Source organism: Colobus angolensis, unplaced genomic scaffold (genome assembly GCF_000951035.1).
Source record: "Colobus angolensis palliatus isolate OR3802 unplaced genomic scaffold, Cang.pa_1.0 Scaffold577, whole genome shotgun sequence".
NCBI lineage: Eukaryota > Metazoa > Chordata > Mammalia > Primates > Cercopithecidae > Colobus > Colobus angolensis.
Window position 1 is genome coordinate 98,965 of NW_012119343.1, and position 17,350 is coordinate 116,314.

General features: G+C 50.9%; 1 protein-coding gene across 1 annotated transcript in view; it reads left to right on the forward strand.

Annotated features, from left to right (window-relative positions):
- The window catches only part of LOC105526116 (A-kinase anchor protein 1, mitochondrial-like), a 24,058-nt gene that overhangs the window by 4,789 nt on the left and 1,919 nt on the right, over positions 1 to 17,350 (forward strand). Inside the window, 9 exon segments of the mRNA XM_011962007.1 lie at positions 3,485 to 5,213; positions 8,111 to 8,244; positions 9,878 to 10,004; positions 10,573 to 10,700; positions 12,656 to 12,833; positions 14,301 to 14,451; positions 15,048 to 15,115; positions 16,571 to 16,644; positions 17,173 to 17,235. Coding sequence (XP_011817397.1) covers positions 3,485 to 5,213; positions 8,111 to 8,244; positions 9,878 to 10,004; positions 10,573 to 10,700; positions 12,656 to 12,833; positions 14,301 to 14,451; positions 15,048 to 15,115; positions 16,571 to 16,644; positions 17,173 to 17,235 — 2,652 coding nt within the window.

Below are 17,350 nucleotides of genomic sequence, written 5' to 3' on the forward strand. Positions count from 1 at the left end.
CCGGCTAGGTTTTTTTTTGTATATTTTTAGTAGAGACGGGGTTTCACCGTGTTAGCCAGGATGGTCTCGATCTCCTGACCTCGTGATCCGCCCTTCTCGGCCTCCCAAAGTGCTGAGATTACAGGCTTGAGCCACCGCGCCCGGCCAAAAAAAATTTTTTTAAGGAACTAGTCTTACTATGTTGCCCAGGCTGGTCTCGAACTCTTGGACTTCAGCGATCCTCCTGTCTCTGCCTTTCAAGTAGCTGGGATCACAGGCACTTGGCTTTGTGGATTTTTCTTTGTTGTGGTTTTGTTTTTGTTTTTTTAATTTAAAGATGCCAAGTGTGGGATTTCTGAGTTGTAGGATGTGGTTATGAGCTTTTAAGAGCTATTATAAGGCTCTCCAGAAAGGTAGTACAGACCTCCCCTTTTCTTGGCTCATATAACGCCTCTTCCCCCCAGTTCTAGAATAATGGGTTCCAGATTTAATGTGGAAGAGAATTTAGGTACCCATCCCTTGGCTGTATGCCTTGAGCTATTTTTTTTTTTTTTTTCAGATGGAGTCTCGCTCTGTCGCCCAGACTAGAGTGCAGTGGCACGATCTCAGCTCACTGCAACCTGCGCCTCCCAGATTCAAGCGATTCTCCTGCCTCAGCCTCCTGAGTAGCTGGGACTACAGGCACCCACCACAATGCCTGGCTCATTTTTTATTTTATTTTATTTTTATTTTTAGTGAAACACAGTTACAACATGTGAGCCAGGATGGTCTCGATCTCCTGACCTTGTGATCCACCTGCCTCAGCTTCCAAAAATGCTAGAATTATAGGCGTGAGCCACTGCACCCAGCCTCCTTGAGCTATTTTAACCTTTAAGATAGTAATACATTTGGCTGGGCGCCGTGGCCTGTCATCCCAGCAGTTTGGGAGGCCGGCTGGCGGATCACCTTAGGTCTGGAGTTCCAGCCTAGCCAACATGGCAAAACCCCATCTCTACCAAAAATACAAAAATTAGCCAGGCGTGATGGTGGGCGCCTGTAGACCGAGCTACTCTGGAGGCTGAGGCAGGAGAATTGCTTGAACCCAGAGGCTGAGGTTGTAATGAGCCGAGATCGCACCACTGCACTCCAGCCTGGACGACAGTGAGTTAAAAGGAAAACAATCTAGCAAGGTTCTGTGTTTGAATGTGAAGTAAAATGGTAGCAGTAAGTTTTCTCTCTGAGGCATTGATGTAAAGTCTTAGACCTGGCCACTGCCTAACCCTGCATTGTGCTTCAAATGCTGTCATTGCTGCTGCTTCAAGTATCAGCAAGAAAGTTTACCTTGAAAGATATGGGGACTTTCAAATGGAGGTGACCTTCTCACTACCTCTGCTACTTCATCACTGTAGGGGCAGAACACACCTCTTAGCATTCCTTCACAAACTGTAAGGTCCTTCGGAATCCCCTAGGGGTCTTGTTAACCTGCAGGTCTGAGGTGAGACTGAGGTACTGCATTTCTAGCAAGGCCCCAGGCGATATTCAGGAATTCCGGTACAGGGATCGCACTTTCAGAGGCGGAGTCCTAGAGTAGTGGTTCCCAGCCTTGGCTGGAAATTAGAATCTCTCAGGGAACTTTTAAAAGTACTGATGTTCTGGTTCTGCCAGAAAACATTAATATAAGTCAGTTAAACCAGTATGAGTTGTTAAAACATGTACATTTGTTATGTCTAAAAACAAACCCAAATAAGGTGTAATTCAGCTTGTCAGTTCAAAGATTTTTGGTTTTAAAAAGACATTACTTTGGCAGAGAGATTTAAAGTTTGCTGGCACAGGAAGCCTTGAATATAAGTGTTCTAGAATAAGCCCGTCATATACCTTTAATGAGTGTTAACCCTGCTTTGCAAAGAACTTTCTATATCTCAGCCAATCCTTATACCAACCATCCATTAAGAGATGTGTCCCCAATTTACAGATGAGGAAAAATGGAGTTTTCTATCCCCTTTCCATGTCTGCTGTTGCCTTCTAGGCCCTTGCCGTTTCTCCTTGCTTAGACCTAACTGACTTAGGTTTCTAGGTTCCTTGTGCTCCATCTCTTCACTTTTCTTTTTTGAGACGGAGTCTTGATCTCTGCTCACTGCAACCTCTGCCCCCCGGATTCAAGTGATTCTTCTGCCTCAGCCTCCTGAGTAGCTGGGATTACAGGCGCCTGCCAGCACGCCCAGCTAATTTTTGTATTTTTAGTAGAGACGGGGTTTCACCGTGTTGCCCAGGCTAGTCTCGAACTCCTGACCTCAGATGATCTGCCCAGCTCTGCCTCCCAAAGTGCTGGGATTACAGGCATGAGCCACCACGCCCAGCCTCGATGCACTTTTCATCCTGTTCCCAGAATTGCCTTCTAGAAACAATTTGGTGTGTGTGCCTTACAGACCTAGGCTGGTTCTCTGTTGTCTACAGGATAAAGTCCAGACTACGCAGTGGGGTGCTAGGACACCCTCACTGACCCCACGAGGGTACAGATGCTCCTCAGCTTACAATGGAGTTACATCCTGGTAGACCCATTATAAGCTGAAAATAGCGTAAATCAAAAATAAACACATCTAATACACCTAACCTACTGAACACCATGGTTTAGCCTAGCCTACTTTACACGAGCTGAGAATACTCACAGTAGTCTACAGTTGGGCAAAATCACCTAGCAGCGTGGTCCACTCTGGATGCCCGATGTTCACCCTTGTAATAGAGTGGATGACTGGGAGCTAGCATCGCGAGAGAGTAGCGCATCACATATCGCTAGTCCAGGAAAAGATCAGAATCCAGAATTGGAAGTATAGTTTCCACTGAATGGGTATTGCTTTCACACCATTGTAAAGTTGAAACATTCTAAGTTGAGCCTTGGAAGATCAGGGACTGCCTGGACTTGAGTCCTCCAAGTCTGACCTGGACCTTCATGCTGCAGTTTGCTGTGTTGGTCCCTCACCCTGGAGCATCTCCTTAGCCATTTGTAATTTTATTCCTCCTTCATTCTCAGCGTCTCTAATTGCTGAGTAATGAAGTGCCATTTCATGGACTCATTTTGTGGGTAGATGTGAGGAACCCATGTACATGTGGATTCCATGGGGGTTTGAAATGCTCCGATGCCGCTTGATAGATAAAAATGTTCTGTGAGTTTAGAGAACGGAGCCACACTGAGCAGAGCCAGCCCGTTTGGGGAACATAGGAAGACTTTGGCATCATGAAGTGATGAAGGGAGGAATTTGGGTTAAAGAATAGAATGCTGGGTTTGTTTCAGGAGGGTGTGTGAGTTGGGGAGCATGGAGGGGAAGATGCCTCTTCCTGGCCTCTGACCCCCAGTGGATCACACAGAGGGTGGACTGGTACAAGCTGAGAGTGTGCTCCTCTTGGAGGGCAGGGAAGGTGGGGGAGATGGCTCCGGCCCTACCTGTTGACTGTCTTGCATGTGCAGTTGCCAGTATCCTCCTACCTGGCTCTGTAACATTCCTCCTCCCCACTCTCCTGCTCTCCCCAGGTGTAATTACTTCAAGCCTGCAGGATGGCAATCCAGTTCCATTCACTCTTCTCCTTGGCATTGCTTGGGATGCTGGCACTTCTCGTCTGGTGGTGGTTTTTGTCTCGTAAAAAAGGCCACGTCAGCAGGCATGATGAGCAGGTGGAGGCTGGTGCTGTGCAGCTGAGGGCTGACTCTGCCATCAAAGAACCTCTTCCCATGGAAGACGTCTGTGCCGAAGTAGTGTCCATGCCCCCCAGTGTCACAGAGCCGCCAGAAAAGGAACTGTCCACCGTGAGCAAGATGCCTGCAGAGCCACCGGCATTGCTCCGGGCACACCCACCTCGCCAAAGATCAGAGTCCTCGGGCAGTCTTCCTAACGCCATAGACATGAGATTGCGACCAGGAACGTGCAGAGACAACAGTGCAAAGCTGGAACTAGCCCTGACAGGTGGTGAAACCAAATCGATTCCTCTGGAGTGCCCCCTTTCATCTCCAAAGGGTGTACTATTCCCCCACAAATCAGCTGAGGTGTGTAAGCAAGAGTCCCCGTTCAGCAGGGTGCCAGGGAGGGGCCAGCCAGGCTACCCTGCAGCCCCGCCAGAGGAGCATGGCTCTGGGGAGAGGGCAAGAGAGACAGGTGGGGCCGAAGGGACCGGTCATGCTGTGTTGGGGGAAAAGCTGCTTGAAGAAGGTCTGTTGTCTCAGGAGCATGTCTTGGAATTGGAGAACAGCAAGGCCCCCAACCTAGCCTCTTTAGAAGGGGAAGAAGAGAAGGGGAAGAGCAGCTCATCCCAGGTGGGGCCGGTGCAGGAGGAAGAGTATGTAGCAGAGAAGTTGCCAAGTAGGTTCATCGAGTCGGCTCACACAGAGCTGCCAAAGGACGATGCGGCACCAGCACCCCCAATCACAGATGCCAAAGCCCAGGACAGAGATGTTGAGGGACAACTGGGCAATGAGGAGAGCTTGGATAGAAATCAGAGCTTGGACAGAAATGAGGAGAGCTTGGATAGAAATGAGGAAGGCTTGGATAGAAATGGGGAAGGCTTGGATAGAAATGGGGAGATTGAGCAGGCTGCCTTCCAGATAATCTTCCAAGTGATTTCGGAAGCAAGCGAACAGGTGCTGGCCACCGTGGTGGGCAAGGTTGCAGGTTGCGTGTATCAGGCCAGTCAGCTCCAAGGGCAGGAGGAAGAGAGCTGTGTCCCAGTTCACCAGCAAACTGTCTTGGGCTCTGACACTGGGGAATCTGCCATAGCAGAGGCAGCTGCTGCCCCGTCGGATGCTGCCCTCCCCTCGCCAGGCCTACCAGCAGAGGGCTCAGCACCACCAAAGACCTACGTGAGCTGCCTGAACGGCCCTCTGTCCAGCCCCATCAAGGACAGTAAACCAAAGATCTCTGCACACCACATCTCCCTGGCCCCCCGCCTGCCCCCGACCACCCCTGATGAAGAGTCGCCAGACCGGGCGGGCATCCTGGTGGAAGATGCCACATGTGTCACCGGCATGTCAGACAGCAGCCAAAGTGTCCCTTTGGTGGCTTCCCCAGGACACTGCTCAGATTCTCTCCGCACTTCAGGGCTTGAAGACTCTTGCACAGAGACCAGCTCAAGCCCCAGGGGCAAGGCCGTCACCCCACCACTGCCAGAAAGTACTGTGCCCTTCAGCAATGGGGCGCTGAAGGGGGAGTTGTCGGACTTGGGGGCTGAGGATGGACGGACCATGGATGTGGACGCAGATCGTTCAGGAGGTAGGAGGGTCTCTGGTTCATTGAGAGGATGGGGCGCTCCCAGTATTTCTTGGAGAAAGGCCGCCGGTCTGCCTCTCCCTTCTGCTACTTGTGCAGCAGAGTCATGGTGCTCTTCAGCTTTTTGTCCCCACCTGCAGAGAGCTGGACACAGCATAAAGCTGGTGGGTAACGGAGGAGTTAGATTGCCCTGAAACCCCAAGTCTTGGGAGCTGTCACTTGGTTCCTCAACCGGTGACCTTCCCTAGTGAGCCCTTCCCAAGGAACCAGCTCCAAGTTGGGCTGACTGATTAACATTAGTGTGCCTTTTTTTCTTTTTTTTTTTTAAATTATTATTTTGGTGCAGATGGAGTCTTCCTGTGTTGCCCAGGCTGGTCTCGCACTCTTGGGCTCAAGTGATCCTTCTGCCCTCGGCCTCCCAGAGAGCTGGGATTATAGGTGTGAGCCACCATGCCCAGCCCATTTTTTTTCTCTTTTAAACACTAACCTCTGTGTGTGTGTGTGTGTGTGTGTGTGTGTGTGTGTGTGTGTGTATGTGTATGTGTGTGTGTTTTAATGGAGAGGCCTCCTTAGCTTTACTTCCCTTGAGTGCCAAGTATGGGTGTGAGTGTTTTGAATGGTTTATTTCCTTTTAATCATGTGCTTGTTCCCATGTCTTCACCTGCTTTCCTTCTCCAGAAGCTCTTACAGGGTAAGTCCCCAAAGAATGGCCACAGCTTTAAATACTTGTGGGAGGCTCAAGCTTCCTGAGTTGTCGCTGACACCTTTGCAGAGAGCCTCAGCCATTTTCCTTCTGTGCAGTTGCAGCTCCACCCCGGGAAAGCAGGGCACTTTGATAACGAGGTGTCCTGGGTTTTTCGAGTGCTGACCCCAGCGTAGACAGTTCAGACCGCTGACTTACAGGTCAGCAGCTCCTGACCCTGCTTCTGCAGCCACCCTGGGGTGTTTTCATTTATCTCATGGAGAGAGGCCACGAATATCCCAGTGACTCTCTGACTTGTTTGTCCTGGAGCCATTCCCTCCCATTTCAGCTCCAGGAAGGTTGGGAATCTTTATCGGGAATTTTACCACTTTCGGCAGCATCTCGTTTGTACCACACACTACATTTTGTCACCTCCAAGATGCTGTTGCGACACTACTGTTTTTATGTACCTTGGAAAGAAAAAAGTGCTACCAGTCATGATTATAGAAGGCCAGATACTATATGATGCATCCTAATCTCTGGATGTTCAAATGTTTCTTAAAATACTGCATCTTAAAATGGGTGGTTTTTATTTTATTTATTTTTTAAGAATAAAGGAGTTTCCCTTTGCTTACTGCCCCTCAGCTGAATTAACAAGCCCCGCACCCTTGTCTGCCTACTCTAGATGGATAGTAGTAGCTACTCAGACCTGTTGAGTTTAGACTCGAACCTAAGCCATGGTGATGGGCAGGGAGGTTTAGAGATGGCGGGTGGAAATGAGGTAATACTGTCCACGAGCATGCAGTGGGTGCCAAGCACCAGGTCAGGTTAGTGCCTCGCATGCACCCTCATGTCAGCCCTGCTTTGTGTGTGAGAAAGTTGAAGCTAAGAGGGGTCCAGGGACCACGCCACTGAGGGAGCTGGAAGCTGGCCTTTGAGTGCAGCCTGCTAGAGTCCTGGTGTGGTTCTGAGCCACTGCTGGGCACCATCGGGATGGCAGGTGTTAGCCAGTCCCATTCTGTGGGACAGAGGCTGGGGGCTGTGAGTGAGCAGAGCTCCCCGCCCCCTTCCCCAACCCCTGTCAGCCTGTTATGCTTCCAGCAGGCTAGCCAAGCAGTCTTCCCCCAGAAGGGGTACTTTTCCCTACATGAATCCTGTTCCAAGCGCCTAGGTTAAGGGGGGAAGTCACTTTGAAGGTGATTCTTCCTTTGCTGGGAGCAGGATCTCTTGGGCCTTAGTTCTCTGCATCCAGTGTATGGGTTACTTGGCAAAGGATTATGCCCAGGGTTTGGAGAAACCATGTGGAAGGTAACCTAGTTGATAGACTCTCAGGAGTGATCTATTTCTGGTGATTGAGTCATCCATATTTAAGCCACTGCTTTTCCTTCAGTGGTTACAAAGGGCTTGATGAGAAAGGGCCTCTTCTCTTGAGCTGATCTGGACCCTCTTTTTTGTGACGGTCCCTTTGGCACACTCTTGAGCGAGAGTGAAACAGCCCAGGTCGGGAGCAGAGTCCTGTTCCCATTGGGTTTTCTTGGCCATGAGCTTTGGCTCCGTCTTTTGACCGATTTTAGAGTGTTCAGAGTTGCACGAATCAGGCCTAAGCAAAGGGAAAGGAGACTCTCCTTTTTTTTGTCCACATATGGCAGAGGAACAAGCAGGTCCCCGCTAGGTATAAGAATGGGGCCCTCAGGCAGGCCAATGAGGACTTTGTCTAGCTCTGCTTGGCTGAAGGCCTGTACCCGTGACCCTGGGACTGGGCCCTGGGGACAGGAGACCGACCCTTGGACTGAGAGGGTAGGATAGTTGGAAGGGTGTCAAGGTGTTTGCAGTCCATCAGTCTGGCTCTCAGGACCATGTGGACCTCAAGCATGTCTCCTCCCCTGCCCTGTGGGCTTCCCTTCCCTGGGCGCAGTCTGTCCCTTCCCAGTTCACCACTTGTGTCTCTGCTCCAGCAGCTGTGGCTGGGTGCGGCTGCCAATTAAGCAAGTGGGACTGTAAGTGGCAGGCTAAAATTAGGTGTATCGACACCCCCAGTCCTCCTTTCATTGGGGTTGTTCTGAGCCTTCTAGACTGTAAGTTGACAGTCACCTGCCAAGCTTGAGGAGCGGGTGTGGGGCAGGGCCTCCCGGGAATGTGAGTTTGGGGAGTTCTGGGTTACCGGCTGCTCTGAGCTGGGGTCTGCGTGTGTGCGCGCCTGCTGCTTCCTCCCCTGCAGGTTCTGACAGGAGCAGCATGGATTCCGTGGATAGCTGTTGCAGTCTCAAGAAGACTGAGAGCTTCCAAAATGCCCAGGCAGACTCCAACCCTCAGAAGATCGACCTCATCATCTGGGAGATCGTGGTGCCAAAGGTAGGGGTGGAGTCCCCCAGGCTGGTTCCATGGTAACCCGCAAAGCTCCCTGGGGCCAGGGCCATTAGACCTGGGGGAGGGAGCTGGGAGAGGAACAGTAAACCAGAAGGACCCCTGGGTCAGCCAAAGGCTGCGGGGAAAGGACACACTACACTTTGCCAAGGCTCAGAGAGCTTCCTGCAACGTGGAATTCCTCCGGCTGCCTCCAGGAGCATCTTATTCTTATACTTCTCAAACTCGCAGGCCTGTGTGTCTCTCCCTTGGGGGTGGTTCTTGCATATTCTGGGACTGAGATCTATTTGGAAAAAAACACTGAGGCCGTGGGGGCCAGCCAGAATCCCTTCACTGAACTCTGCTCAAGTGCTCCAACGTAAAGTGTATTTTATAATTGAGCAAAGCATAAATCCATATTTTAGAGAACTTGAAAAGTATAGAAATATATGCAGAAAATAAAAATCAGCTCTAATCCTACCCTTGAGAGTGACTGTGAAAGACTTTTATTTCCTTCTCATCTGGCACCCTGTGGTTTTTAAACAAAACTGAGATTATGTCACTTTAATTAATACTTTAAATATTTAACAATTTAATTTTTGTGTGTTCTTCTTTGAAAATATAATTGTAACTGCATTATTCATTGTGTGAATGTCAGTTTACTTCATCAGTCCCCCATTCCTGAGTGCTTAAGTGGTTTCGAGCTTCTGCCTGTTAGAACTTGCAACATATTAGCTTGATCTTGATGTTTGTCTCTGGGGCTCGGAAATAATGTGTCAGACCGCATTCTCCCAGGGCCCTGGGCTCTGTGCTGGGGTAGAGATTTGACTTGGTCTGAACTCTGGGTCAGAGTGGCTGTTTTGACCCTGGGTCGCCAGCTCTCTTGGTGGTTTCCTCCCTGGAGGGTCCTTACCCATCCTGCCTGCTTTTCCTTCAGTGGTTACAAAGGGCTTGACGAGAACGGCTGTGCCTGAGGAGGGACCATGCCCCCAGTAGCTCCTCTGGGAGGGGGTCGCTGGGGGTTGTGTGGGAGCCCCTCTTACGTAAGGGTTAAGTTTGGCTCCTTCTGTCCGCCTTGAACTCTGGCGCGCTGGGCACTTCTGCGTGCCTCCTGCTCTGCAGGCTCCAATCTGCTGTCACTTGGCAGTGGGAGCCCAGGGTTCTTAGACCTTCATTTTCAAGTCGAGCCCCTTTATCTTTGGATCTGAGTAGACCTGAGGGAGAGGGGCACGAGAAATCGTGTGCTGGCAAAACTTCTCAGCATGGGTTTTAGAGGAGAAGATGCTGCTCCCTTTGCGGCTCTCTGGGTCTGGGCCACATTTTTGGGATGAAATGGGAACTGCTTGGTCCTGGAGCCAGACTGCCTGGTTCAACTTCCTGGTTAGCAGCTGTGTGACCTTAAGGTAGTTCCTTAGCCTCTCTGGGCTTGTTTCCCCATCTACAGAATGGTGATAAAGTTATCTGTGTTTCATAGGTACTATGAGTAAGTGTAAGTGCTTAGAATAGTCCTGGAAAATAAATGCTGACATGGTAACAGCTAATATGTTTGAGCGTGATCTTGTGTAAAACAGAAGTAGGTCTTTGGGTGTCCAGGGAATTGGTTTCCCGTTAATCCTCTCAACTCTTTTTCTCTTTCTGGAAGCACTTAGTCGGTCAGCTAATTGGCAAGCATGGGTGGTATGTGAGTTTTCTGAGGCAAGCATCTGGTGCCAAGATCTACATTTCAACCCTGCCTTATATCCAGAGCATCCAGATCTGCCACATAGAAGGTCAGTAGCATCTGCTACTTGTATTGCCTCTTACCTGAAATATTAAATAGAAGTGACTAGCATCTGAGTTTCAATTGCTATCTTTTTGGAATAGGAAACCCTACTTCTCATCCCAGGGAAGGGAGCCTTGGGTGTCTTCCCTCCAGCCTTTCCCCCGTTTCAGGTGCCTGCGGGAGACTTAGGTCCCTCCCTACTCTGATCTTTGGCCAGGAGAAGTGTGGGTGCTTGGTTGGGCGGGGCCTGGGTCCTGGGTTCACAGTGCCCACCACCCCATAAAGCCTCCTCTCAAAGCAGAAGTGCCTTGTGTACAATTCCCCTTTGGTGTTTTCCCAGCTGCCTACCTCTTCCTGTCGCATGGAAAGCCATGGATCATAATGACAGAGGTATCATTTGAAAGGCTTCGATGCCTTTCTTCCTAAAGCAGAGCTTAAGTGTTTTGGTACTTCAGAGATGCACTTGGACTCTATGCAAAGTCCAGTGGAGTAGGGTATGTGGCTGTGTTTTTGTGAGTGTGTGTGTGACTTTCCTCTCATAGTGATTGTGTGTCCTGCCTCCATCCTCTATTTAGGCTCTCAGAATCATGTAGACAAAGCGCTCTACTTGATTGGGAAGAAGTTCAAGGAGCTGAACCTCACCAATATCTACGCTCCCCCATTGCCTTCACTGGCGCTGCCTTCTCTGCCAGTGACATCCTGGGTGAGCATGCTACTGGGTGATCCGGACTTCTTGCCTCTTTCCCCGAAACCTACCCCAAACAAGAAACTCCCCAGACCTCAGGCTAAGAAGAGTGCCTGTGCCCTCTCCCCTCTGGCCTCCACTGGTCGGTGCTGCTATGGGATTGTGTTCTGGGGTCAGGGGTTAGGTAGTGATAGTCCTGGCAGGAAACCAGAGGCCTCTTGGTCCCCATGTGGGAGGACCGCTTTCCTTGGCTCTGCTGCCTGGAAAAAACCTTTTAAGTTTTCTAGGCATTTGCTTAGAAAGGATGGTGTAGTTCAGCCAGGAGACTGGGTGTGTCCAGGTCGCCGTTCAGCACCTGAGACCTGAGTGGGACTAGTATCATGGGTTTGGATGGTGCTTGTTGTTTCTTCTGGTTGAGTCAGGCCTTAGCAGTGGCCCTGGTGAAGGATCTCCTTCCCCTTCCCCCTCCCCAGGAGGTGCCTAAATTGCAAAGAAGAATGAATACTTCCCACCAGGCCCGGAAGCCCAGTGACTCTTTGGAGGTGGCCCCAGGAGTTTGGCAGAGGGAAGAGCTGCCATCTCCGGGGCTCCTGTGTGCGGCTGACTGCAGGGTCTCTCAGGGCCGTCGCCCATATCCCGCAGTATATGCCTCTGACCCTAGTAAGGCCTCATCTCACCGGGAGTAGAATTGCAGAGTTCTGTGGACCGAAGACTACATTTTACACAGATGGGCTTGACTGTGCTGCTCCAGGGAATTGCCCTCCTGGGTGTTTTTTTTTTTTTTCTGTTGGTTTGTTTGTTTTTTTGGCATTTCAGTTTTGTGTCTTCCCCTTTGCAAAGGCCCTTGGACTGGAGAGAAAGGATCGGGATGTCTTTTTCCCGTGGGTATCTGAGAGTGGGCTGAATACCACTTTATGCTTTACTCCTGAATCAAGAGTTTTTTTTCCCAGGAGGCTCAGTCCTAGACTCTCTTTTTTTCTTCTTTTTTTTTTTTTTTTTGAGACAGAGTCTTACTCTGTTGCCCAGTCTGGCGTACAGTGGCATGATCTTGGCTCACTGCAACCTCTGCCCACCAGGTTCAACCGATTCTCCTGCCCCAACCTCCTGAGTAGCTGGGATTCTAGGCGTGCTCCACCACGCCCGGCTAATTTTTGTATTTTTAGTAGAGATGGGATTTCACCACATTTGCCAGGCTGGTCTTGAACTCCTGACCTCAGGAGCCTCCTGCCCCAACCTCCTGAGTAGCTGGGACTACAGGCACGCTCCACCACGCCCGGCTAATTTTTGTATTTTTAGTAGAGATGGGATTTCACCACATTTGCCAGGCTGGTCTTGAACTCCTGACCTCAGGAGGGTAAGCAGCAGGAGGGAGAGCAAATAGGAAGCAGACTCTGCTAGACCTTGACCACCGACCTGACCTGAGGCCACTGCTTGCTCTTGGGAAGGCCACGTGGATGCTGACAGACCATAGGCTCCTGGGGTCAGCTGCCAGTCCACAGGAGTTGGCTAAAGGGCCTGAGGGCCTGCCTACTGCTTATTTTCAGGAGTCCTGTTCTCAGTGGCCACCTCATTCCTGTGTTTGCCCTCCCTGGGTCTTACAGATTCATCAATGGAAGTGGGAGGGAGGGCACCACTGGTAGGCAGACCCTGCCAGGCCTGTGCAAGGCCCAGCCCTACCTCCGCAGTTGCTTCTTGGTTGCCCAGTATCTGTGGGACCCTCCCTGCCTGGCCCTGAGGTGAGACTGTCCCTAAGGGCTGCTCATAGTATTGCAGGACAACAGCCACAGGGGTGTTGCACATTTTCTATTGTTAAAGTAGTCCTTCAGCCTCTGCCTTCTGGGTGCCATGTTGTCTTGAGTTGCCCTTTTCAAAGATGTGCCAGCCCAGAGACTTGCCCTTGGGCCTCGGGACTTATTCAAAGATGAGATGAGAGAGATTGTTTCAGTGACCGCTGCCCCTTCCCCGCTATACAGCTCATGCTGCCTGATGGCATCACCGTGGAGGTCATTGTGGTCAACCAGGTCAACGCCGGGCACCTGTTCGTGCAGCAGCACACACACCCTGCCTTCCACGCGCTGCACAGCCTCGACCAGCAGATGTCCCTCTGCTACTCTCAGCCTGGAATCCCCACCTTGCCCACCCCGGTGGAAAGTAAGCAGCGCCCTGAGGGTTCGGGAAAGGGAACCCCTGGGGTGGCCTGTTCTGCCCTGGATCCTGATCAGGAGGAGGCTGTTCTGGGATCCTTCATGGAAGCAGCGTCCTTCAATTCTTGCCATTGTTAGGAGCTGGGGTGGGTTTCCTGGTGAGGCAGAGCTGGGCTTTCCGCTAGCTGGCAGAGTGATGGGTGTTGGAGTAGAGTTTTGACACAGGGATTCAGATCCCAGCTCTGCCACGAATTGTTTTTTAATTTTTTCTTTTTTTTCCCCTCAAAGCCAGTGTCACAGTATCTGCCACCTGTTTATGATCTGTTAAAGGGGGTGATACCCATTTGTTCCAGGAATTAGTGTTGGATACTGTGTGTGTTACATATAAAGCACCTGATGCATACACTGGTCACCGTAAAAAACCCCTAAGTCCGACAAGCCTGTGCAGTGTGTTGGGTCATCTGTGTTTAACAGATGAGAAAACAGCCTCAAGTGACTTGCCCGAGTGAGCAGGATCTGGGGTCTGAGCCAGCCTTTGTCATTATTATCTTTGTTGTCCTTATCAGAGAGGATCAAATGTCAGAACATAACCCATTCCTCACCAGGGGCTGGCGGGGTCCCTCAGTGCAGTAGAAAACGTTTGAAGTGATCTGTAGCTTTTTGTGTGTTACTTTTTTTCCTTTTGGAAGGATAAGGATTTAGTTTTCATCAGCGTCTCTAAAGTTGCCTTAACCCAGCAGTCAAGACTGAACTGGTGTCCGAGGGGTAACTGCCAGGGGTTCTCTCTAAGGGTCAGGACCCAGCACAGTCAGCCTCATGTCACACGTCCTCATCCTGGCCAGCCTGGGGGAGCTGTTGGGGTGCTGCTGGGAACCTTTACCTCATGGTCTCATCTGCCTCTGACCTACAGTGGGTTAGTGACCCCTTGATGCTGGGCGACTGCTCAGGTCCTCTCAGCACCTTCCAGAGGCAAAGGTTAGAAGAAGGGGGTTTAGGCCCAGGAGGCTCCTTCTGGTCAAGCTCTCCATCTGAGTTGTGGGCTGGAGCACACCCTAGGTACGAGGATGCCAAGATCCGCTGCACTTGATTTCTTCAGGGGCTTTCTCTTAAATATAAGGCTGGCCCTGGCCCCCATTCCTGAGTGCTACGTTTACTTGGTTTATTCCTATTCATTTGTGTCCCTCTTGGGTCCCAGTAAGTTTTGGAGTAATGGATCTAGACTGAATGCTTTTCAGTCTGGATGGCCTTGGGGGCAGCACACTTGCTAGGCTGAACTTCTCCCATCCAGGTTCTTCCCTCAGCTGGTCTTGGGCTTGGGGGAGGCTTTGCTTGGGGCCGGTTGCTGTTCCTGTCCCCTGCACTGCAGAGGTACAGGTCTCTGAGAAATAACGCAGGGAGGTGGATAGTGGCCAGGTGGCCCTTGGTTCCCTGCCCCGGGCCAGGCATTCCACACACTCCGCTCCCTGCCTTGCAGTAGCGGTCATCTGTGCCGCCCCTGGTGCGGACGGGGCGTGGTGGCGAGCCCAAGTGATTGCCTCCTACGAGGAGACCAACGAAGTGGAGATTCGATACGTGGACTACGGCGGATATAAGAGGGTGAAAGTAGACGTGCTTCGGCAAATCAGGTGAGCGGAGATGCCTCAGACAGGCCTACGCCCTGCTTGTCTGGGATGTGTGATCTCTGCATGGCTGGCTCAGTTGTGCCAGGGCTTGGGTGAGGGTTAATTCTTCTCTCCTGCTGCTTACTATGCTTTAGCGGAGTCTGATAGAAACAAACTCCATTACTCGCTCAGCCAAACTGAGCTAGAAGGCCTGTCTTGTGGAAGAGTCCTCAGCATCATCCTTCAGAAGGGAAGCTGGGCCAGGCGTGGTGGCCTGCTGCAAATCCCAGTGCTTTGAGAGGGTCACTTGAGCCCAGGAGTTCAGGACCAGCCTGGGCAGTATAGCAAGACCTCATCTCTACAACAACAACAAAAAAGGAAAAAAGTGAAGTGGGCTCCTTTTTAGGAATTTGCTGTAGGAAATCCCTCTGAGGTCAGGCTTGCAGCAGGGCCGGCTCTCTGTGTTTGGGTGTGCTGTGAGCCGTGGCCTGCCGCAAAGTACGAACCCTCTGCTTTGCTGCATTCCAGGTTGTGGGCTCACTGTACAAAGATGAATACTGGCTTGGAGTGGAGTCAGCCTTCATGTCCATGTTAAACTTGTTCCTTTCTTGCCTTCCCAGGTCTGACTTTGTCACCCTGCCATTTCAGGGAGCAGAAGTCCTTCTGGACAGCGTGATGCCCCTGTCAGGTAACAGCTGGGGCCTCTGGCTTGGGGGATTGTTGGGGACAGTTGTCGAGAGTAGGTCTTTCTCTCTCAGAGCCTCCGTTCTCACCGGGAGGACTTACGCTAACATAGGTTGCTGCCACTCAAGAGCTTCTGATTGAATAGATCTGGGCTTAGGCCCAGGAACTTACATTGCTGTCAAGTTCCCAGGTGAGACCAGTGCTGCTGATCCTTGGAGATCCACTGCTCTAGACTGTACTCAGACCTCAGGCACTGAAGGGCTTCCAACAAAGGCACTTTCCAAGATTATAGTCCAGACCCAAAGTCTTAGCCCCGGTGGTAGAGGGTGTGCTGTACTGCTCAGCCAGGCCATAGCTCCACAGGACACAGTGGGGCCACCCTATCTGGTGTCTTAGACTGTGAAAGCATTGTCAGAGGGAAGAGGACTGGCAAAATCCTGGGCAAATTACTTAGCCTCAACTTTCACCCCAGAACATGGGAATGGTCCCTGTCTTTGATGCTGGCTGTGAGAATTACATAAACCTAAGGTCTGGTGTGTAGAGGGTGATGAAATGGCAGCTGTTTATGGCTAGGAATTTTGTATTTGTAGGAGATAGTTCATCCCATCCCATTCCCTCCCCAGGTTTGCCCCTTCTGATCTTCTTCTTGCTTGTCTTAAGCAATTAAATGCGTTAGAAATACTACAGTCCAGCTGGAGTTGGCTCAGAGGGAGCACTAGGGCAAGATCTTTGTTTTGCTTCTTTTATTGCTGTTGCCCCTCCTTCCTCTCGGATTCTGTCCTTCTAAGCGATCTGTCCAGACCCAGCTGAAACTCCTTCTCCTTAGTAAGATTTTCCCAGATCTTCCTTGGTAAACCCCTGTCTCTCCCATCCTTACCACTGCTTGCCTTGGGTGTATTGTTCTGTGTTAACTTTTGTAACCCAGCAAAGCTGAATGCTGCTGCAGCACCTTGCCCCCTCTGAGTGGCTGCCCTTATTGGGCTGTGTGGCCAACTGCCTGGGTTTGATTCCCACCTTCACCACTTGGGAACTGGTTGACCTTCAGGAATCCACCTTTGCCTCAGTGTTCTCTCCTGTAAAGTGGGGATAGCGCTGCGTGTTACTAATTTGGTGGAAGAACACGTCCTATATGCTCTGCATTGCCAACGCCCAAGTTGGTGGTGGTGGTGGTGCCGCTGCTCAGCTGGTGGTATTGGTGGTGATGTTGGTGGTGAAGGCAAGAGCTTCTGTCCATCTGTGGTCTGTGCTCCGGTGGGCAACATGCTGCAGCGGCCCTGAGTTCATCCACTGGGAGTGGTATGGAGGCCTAGGCTCTCTCCCTGACCCGGGTGGATCTCCCCACTGCAGTCCCACAGCATCTGAAGCATTCTACTTGGAATGCACCTGAAACTTCTGTATATGACAAGGGTGCCTTGCCTCAGTGACAGCCTAAATGCTGCTTTTCCTTTTCCTCCTGAAGACAATGACCAGTTTTCACCTGAAGCAGATGCCGCCATGCGTGAGATGACAGGGAATACAGCACTGCTTGCTCAGGTGTGTGGTTGGTGGGGGTAGGGGAGGCAGGCTGGCTGGGTTCTTGGGAACTGACCTTTCAATGCCTTCTTTCCCGTGGCTTGGCCCTGGATTGACCAGTAGAATTTAAGGAAAGGTGCATGAAGTAGCTAATACTTGATATTAGTCTGTTCTCACATTGCATAAAGAAATACCCGGGGCTGAATAATCTATAAAGGAAAGAGGTTTAATTGACTCACAGTTCTGCGGGCCTGGGGAGACCTCAGGAAACTTACAATCATGGCAGAAAGGGAAGAGGCACATCTTACATGACGGGCAGGCAAGAGACAGTATGTGAAGGAGGAACTGTCAGATACTTATAAAACCATCTGATCTCGTGAGAACTCACTATCACGAGAACAGCATGGGCACACCGCCTCATGATCCAATCACCTCCCACCAGGTCTTTCCCTCGAAACATGGGGATTATGGAGATTACAATTCAAGATGATATTTGAGTGGGGACACAAAACCTAACCAGATCATACTCCCCCCTCCCCACTTCTTCAGGTGACAAGTTACAGTCCAACTGGTCTTCCTCTGATTCAGCTGTGGAGTGTGGTTGGAGATGAAGTAAGTTCTGCCCTTCTTTTCCTTCTGTGTTGCTGACCCGAAGTAATGGATTGATTAAGAGCTGGTCCTGGGATTTGTTTCCTCTTGAGTTAATCAGAGGATATAACAGTAGACA